Raw genomic sequence first — 6,810 nt, forward strand, 5'->3', positions numbered from 1 at the left:
GTGTGTGATAATAATATTTAGTCGTTTGATAGTTATTTGGTAGGCTACACATTAACGTGATCACAATAACTTGGACCATTTTGTCAAGCCTCCTTGTCTATTCATTTCAAAAACCTAACCAGTGTGCTCCTAAGCCCATGCTCGTCATACTTAGGGGTGGGACCATAGAGTTAGGGTGGGACGCTGAGGTGGGATGATTCAAGACCCCATCTGCCGATGGGGAACTTGAAACGGTCTAATTTGGGCCATGCAGTGTGATCAGCGGCACACACACACACACACACACACGCACGCACGCACAGCTGCTCAAAGACTAGATCAAAGTTAACAGCAGCAGCGAGCCAACCTGAGGCGTAAAAGGATATCATTTCTTCACAAATGGTACAGATGTTGCTACAAAGGTCCTGATTCTACACGCCGAATATAGGCGAGGCTATATTGTTTTTATTTGAAACTGTTGAAACCTATAACACGAAACTGACATCCTACTTGTGAAAATGAACTTTTGTCAAAGTTGGACCTGTGTTGTATTCCTTCTAACGTCGTCGCCTCTGGTGACATCGGCTCATTACCAAGGGGACAACGGAATTGTCACGCCAGAACATGGATTTTGCCAACCTATTTCCATACCACTATGCACGGACATAGCCTACAATCAGACCATTATGCCCAATCTGGTGGGCCATTACAACCAGGAGGACGCCGGACTCGAGGTGCACCAGTTCTACCCTCTGGTTAAGGTACAGTGTTCGCCGGAGTTAAAGTTCTTTCTGTGCTCAATGTACGCGCCAGTATGCACGGTGTTGGAGAGAGCGATCCCTCCCTGTCGCTCCATCTGCGAGAGGGCGAAGCATGGCTGCGAGGCGCTCATGAACAAGTTCGGCTTCCAGTGGCCGGAGCGTCTCCGCTGCGAGAACTTCCCCGTGCTGGGACACGATCACATCTGCGTGGGCCAAAACGACTCGTCCTCCACTGGTGCCACTGTTCCGCCACCCATTCACATGCCGGTCCCCGGGACCCCAGGCGTCCGTGTCTACTCCACAGCTGACAAGCCATTCCAGTGTCCTTCTGTCCTCAAGGTCCCCTCTTATCTGAATTATAAGTTCCTGGAGGAGGCTGATTGTGCGGCCCCCTGTGAACACTCAAGGAGTGGGGGTTACATGTTTTTCAATGACAAAGAGATATACTTTGCACGTTTATGGATTCTTATTTGGTCAGTACTTTGCTGTGCGTCCACCCTGTTCACAGTTACCACCTACTTAGTGGATATGCAGCGTTTCCAGTACCCCGAGCGGCCCATCATCTTCTTGTCTGGTTGTTACACCATGGTCTCCGTAGCCTACATTGCTGGCTACTTCCTGGGGGACAAGGTGGTGTGCAATGACAGTTTCATCCCTGAGGGTTATAAGACCGTTGTCCAAGGCACTAAGAAGGAGGGCTGCACCATCCTATTCATGATATTCTATTTCTTTAGTATGGCCAGCTCCATCTGGTGGGTCATCTTGTCCTTGACCTGGTTCCTAGCAGCAGGCATGAAGTGGGGCCATGAGGCCATCGAAGCCAACTCCCAGTACTTCCACCTGGCAGCCTGGGCTGTGCCTGCAGTCAAGACCATCAGCATCCTGGCAATTGGGCAGATCGAAGGCGATGTGCTCAGTGGGATTTGCTTCGTCGGCCTCAGCAACCCGGACCCTCTGCGTGGCTTTGTGTTGGCCCCGCTCTTCATCTACCTCTTCATCGGGACCTCCTTCCTGTTGGCCGGCTTTGTGTCACTGTTCCGTATCCGCACCATCATGAAGCACGATGGCAGCAAGACAGAGAAACTGGAGCGCCTCATGGTGCGAATCGGCGTCTTCAGCGTGCTGTACACCGTCCCCGCAACCATCGTCATCGCCTGTTTCTTCTACGAGCAGGCGTTCCGGCATCAGTGGGAGCGCAGCTGGGTGAGCCATAACTGCAAAAGCTTGGCCATCCCCTGTCCGGCACAGGCTGTTCCACGAATGACCCCTGACTTCACAGTCTACATGATCAAATATCTGATGACACTCATAGTAGGCATCACCTCTGGATTCTGGATCTGGTCTAGCAAGACGCTGCACGCCTGGCACAAGTTCTACATTAGGTTCACAAATAGCAAACATGGAGAGACTACAGTGTAGCATGACACCAATCAATGGGACATCTTTAATATTTTATCAGAACTTAATGTGGCGTTGTTGTTTTTCATATTGTATGCATGCTGCTCACCCAGTGAGAATGCACACAAAAGACAGGCTTGAAAAAACAATGACTTAACCTGGTTGAAAAACTGAAAAACATGGATACGGCCGTGCCATGTGCTGAAATACTCTCCTCATATTCCTCATAAACTTCCTGTGAGGCAGAATTGAACTGACAGCAGTAATGGCCATTTACACATTTTTTCTCTCCCCAAAACAATGGCTGTAATTAAATGAAATTGTACGTAGTATTTGTAGAAATAATTGTGAACATTTCTATTTGTATTTAAAGAAAGTAAAGGTTGTTCTTAGCGGATAATGTGCTTGCTTCACATTTGCACTGAAAGAATGTCACATAGACTCACTGCATTTTCATCATATCCTGGCAATTGAAGAGAAAACTTTCCTTAGAGGAGCACAAAAAATTACTAATCCCAAAAAATTACTAATTTTCTATCAAACACACTCTATGAAGCATTGAATTCATTTTTTTTGTTTTTGATGCATTCCTAAGCCAATAATTTGATGAACGGCGGAAAGATGCTAATGTATCCGGTAGGAGACTCAAAGAGTCTCCATTGAGTCTCCTACCAGAGAGACCGCCGGTCATCAAATTATTGGCTTAGGAATGCGGCAAAAACTAAAAAATCTCCATGAATTCAAGGCTTCATGGGGAGTGTAATTGATAGAAAATTAGTCCTTTTTTGGGTGAACTATTCCTTTAAGTACTGTTAAGGTTTGCCATTTCTCTAGGACTCACATTCAATGTTCATTTGGTTGTTTGATCTTAAATTCCTCATAGAAACAGTAACAGTTTGCATATGTAAACATTTTCTTCCCAGGTGCCATGCTTATACATAAAGAGCGCATGTTACATGTAAAATGTGTCAGTTTGGAAATAGAAATTTGTGTAATTTAACTTGTTAGTAAATTAACAATTGAAAGTATCCTTTTCTTTCCAAACGTCTTCAGAATACACACTTCAAATACATTCAAATACATTGTCGCCATCATTTTCCAGATTTGTTTGTGCTGTCTAGGCGATTTTCTTTTTGTGTCTGTATGCACTTCGGTCATTTCATTACAGCAGTAATATACTGCAAAAGGCTGTAATGTGCCTCTGTCTCCATTCCGCTTTTTGGAAATAGTTTCCTCTACATCTGAACTATATATTATCCTTGTTGCTGCAATAATTCCTTTGCAAGTGTCTTTGAATTTGAGTCACACTTAAGCATCTGTAGCCAATGAAGTCTAGACAATTACAATCCTTTTCCTTGTTCTTTCTTTATACCTCTATTCTTCCTTCTTCCCTGAAAACTACAAATGATGGAAGCTTGGACAAAAAAATATTTTACCCACTTCTTGACACCTGTAAACCCATGATGTAATGTGACAATAAAATTGAAGTTGAAGTTGAATTCCTCAGAGAAACAGACCATGAGGTATGGCATACTGCTGCTAATCTGTAATCAAACCTCATCTTTCTGCCTTCAGATGTTTATATGTTTGCCTTTTCATAATTTATAATATTAATCACCAAACCCTAGTGTACATTTGTTAAGGCACAAGCAATGAAGTTTTGAAATAAATGATTGTTCCCCAACTGTTTTGTACCAGCGCCACAAATGCTAAATGGAGGTCAACGTCATCTTCTCTGAAACGAAAATGGGCAAATAAGAGGTTTGATTAGAGTAGACCAGAATTAGCCTCTAAAGTGTGTGTTTTTTTGCAGATTAGGTGTGACAGTTTTAATGTCATCATGTTTGTCAAGAGAAAATAAGGGGCATTCAGTTGTGCTGCATTTTTTAGTTGTCTGAAGTCACTGCATGCAGTGCCAAGTTGGAATCCCCCGAGTGATACATGGTTGAAATCTATCTATCTGTGTGATGTCATGAGCTAGACTAGATGCACTGGAGAAAGTAGATACTCTTCCAATCCAATCCTAGCACAGTGGCTCTGGGCTACAAGTAGGTACTTGAGGAATACTTGTCCTCAGACATACTGCATAGTTACAGGACATATTTAGGGGGTGTCTGCAACACATAATGAGTGCTTTAGATTTGAAGACAGTTATATTTATTGAACTGCAATAGTTACAACAGAGTTAAGAAAGAGAAAGACATGAGCTTCTGGACAAGTTGTCTTTCTTGTCTCCTCACGTAGGGTTGAGCAGAGTTCTGCACATTAACAACAGACAGATGTGAGAGATTTAAAGGTTGGTAAAAGATACTGTGTTACGGGGAAATCCATCAATCTATCTGTCTCTTATTCAGCCCATCCACACCCCCTCTGCTCAGTGGTGTACTTAAGTGGTTAATTCATAATGTACTATTTCCCTTCCTAGAGATGTAGTGGAGTTAAAAGTACATCATCCGTCTTTGAACTGTTAGTGAAAGTATTGAAAAGTGCAAATACTCAAAGTACAGATACTCAAGATATTTACTTAAGTACAGTACTCAAGTAAATGTACTTTGTTACTGTCCACCACTGCCTCTGCTGCAGCCCTCCTCTCCATCTCTCTTTCTGCTCAAATAAATGGATGGAATGTGAGTGAGAGTCCAGTGACAGACAGTCTCCTGTGCGCTGCTCACTTCAAAGGGCCGCTGAAACCTGACAAGGTTCTTGTAAACAGTACCGCCTGCCCCGAAGGCCCACTTCCTGCGCTTAACTCAACTTAATGGCTGGCTTGTTTGGCTTTGCAGTGAAGCAGGGAGACAAATGGACTAGCTAGGAGAGTGAAGGAGAAGCGGGATGTGGGTGGGGTGCTGGAGGTAAAATGAGTGAAATTGTCTCAGTGCACAGGGGAGGAGGGAATTGGCCGGTGGAATGGAAAATTCAGTGTAATTTGGCTGCTTTTGTCTCTCTCCAAGGAAAAACAACAAAGAAAGGGGAAGGGGGGGGGGGGGGTTTGTGAAGTTATAGGAGAAAAAAAAAACTTGGATACAGAATCAAATGGAATTAGATTCCCTGATTAACTTCTTTGAGTGTTTCACTTTTGCCAGCAAATTCCCTTTTATGTTATATTCTGATAGAGTTATGGAAATTACACAGAAACTCCAAGACTGGAGTTTTCTGTGTAGTTCCTTGTTTACACAGTCAGGATTGGCTTTTGGAAAGGTTATGTACTTATTATTATTATCATAATTAGCTGACCTGAAGTGAAAATCATTAAATAGCCCAAAAAGTGGTGGATGTCTAAATGAGATGTTTAGGCTACTGCTTTTTTAATGATTGAGATGGTGAACGTGGACTTACTGTCTCTAACCTTGTTGATTTTGGATCTCAGTTAAAGCATGCAGTTTCCTCTTGCTTGGGGGCAAGAAGGAACAAGCCACGAAAAAGAGGTGAGGCAGAAAGTGTTGATAATATGATGCCACTCATCATTGGAAGAAGGGGTGTTTGTCAGAGGTGTGTTTTTTGGAGCCATTGTTCATGCCCGTAAATGGACTGTAAAAATATATAAAGTAAATGATGAAAATTAGGGAATAGGGATCAAGGATCTAAGAAAGAAAACAACATTCTGGGAAAAGCACAGACATACAGTCTGTTACTAAACATGTTTTTGGGTGAGCCCTAGCAGCACCAGTGCTCTGAAGTCTGAAGTTGGATTAGTAATAAGCATACATTATCCTAACTATAGTGCAATATTTGAGATGATCCAGAACACAGTATACATCTATCACTCCCCTTCTCCTTTGAAATCCTAACAGGAAGTGCAATATGTTCCCTCTCCTATCATTTATCCCAGAGGCGGCCACTTTGAGGTGGTAGTGAGACAAGAGATTTGGCAGGAGATTGGAGGATCAAATGTGCATTTCGTTTCAAAGGTTGATACAGGCTATCTAGACACAAAATACTTGTCCCTATACAACATTCATACAATATGCTGAAGTTTTGTCTTTGGCTCCACTAAGTGTAAACGTCTATGAAAGAAGTCCCGGATTCTAAATTCTAGGTTTCTTGGAATGTCTTGGCAAGAAACCTAGGTAAGGCCTATTCACTAAGGATTGCTCATTATATATAATAATAATATAATATATAGAATATAGAATAATTGCTTATTCATATTCATATTACTTTAAGACATAATAATAATTAAGGTGCCATTATGACAGATATGTTTTGTAAATGTACAATATATTACAATAGTTGAATGATTAGAGTGTAATACAATGTTGTAGATGCTATATTAACTTCCTATAACAGAGGGAAGTGCATCAGAAATAAACTGTGGCATGCTTCTCATCTCATTCAGTCCATTCATTTCCTCCACCTCCTAGATAATCTTTCAAGACAGATTCTGCTGATAGCAGACTGCCGCTACTGCGCTACTGCCTTAAACATGTAATGTTTTTTGTTCTGTTTGTGCTTCATGCACAACTTCTTCCTGGAATTCTATTGCCCATGTTGTATACTCAGACCAATCTATTAGAGGGTGGCTTTGACAAGACCGCAAGCACACACACCTGCATAGCAAGTTGCAAATAAACAGCAAAAGCTGTGAAATGTATTTTCAAACAAAAACACACTATTGTAGATGTAGTATGAAATAAGTTATCTTACACAGCAAAAAGAGTGTTTACTCAACTCT

At 42.2% G+C, this 6,810-nt stretch overlaps 1 protein-coding gene across 1 annotated transcript; it reads left to right on the plus strand.

Moving 5' to 3' along the window:
- Window positions 1-300: 300 nt before the first annotated feature.
- LOC311054950 (frizzled-2-like) lies at window positions 301-3,822 on the plus strand. The gene has a single exon (XM_084070987.1). It carries the CDS (start codon window positions 498-500, stop codon window positions 2,157-2,159), a length of 1,662 nt encoding a protein of 553 aa, XP_083927113.1. The 5' UTR covers window positions 301-497; the 3' UTR covers window positions 2,160-3,822.
- Window positions 3,823-6,810: the final 2,988 nt, after the last annotated feature.

The sequence above is a fragment of the Gymnoscopelus microlampas genome (assembly GCF_963454915.1).
Source record: "Gymnoscopelus microlampas genome assembly, chromosome: 11".
In the NCBI taxonomy this organism is placed as follows: Eukaryota; Metazoa; Chordata; class Actinopteri; order Myctophiformes; family Myctophidae; genus Gymnoscopelus; species Gymnoscopelus microlampas.

Excerpts from the sequence above, each read along its gene's own strand:
- LOC311054950 (XM_084070987.1), top strand. The coding sequence starts at position 498 with ATGAACTTTTGTCAAAGTTGGACCTGTGTTGTATTCCTTCTAACGTCG.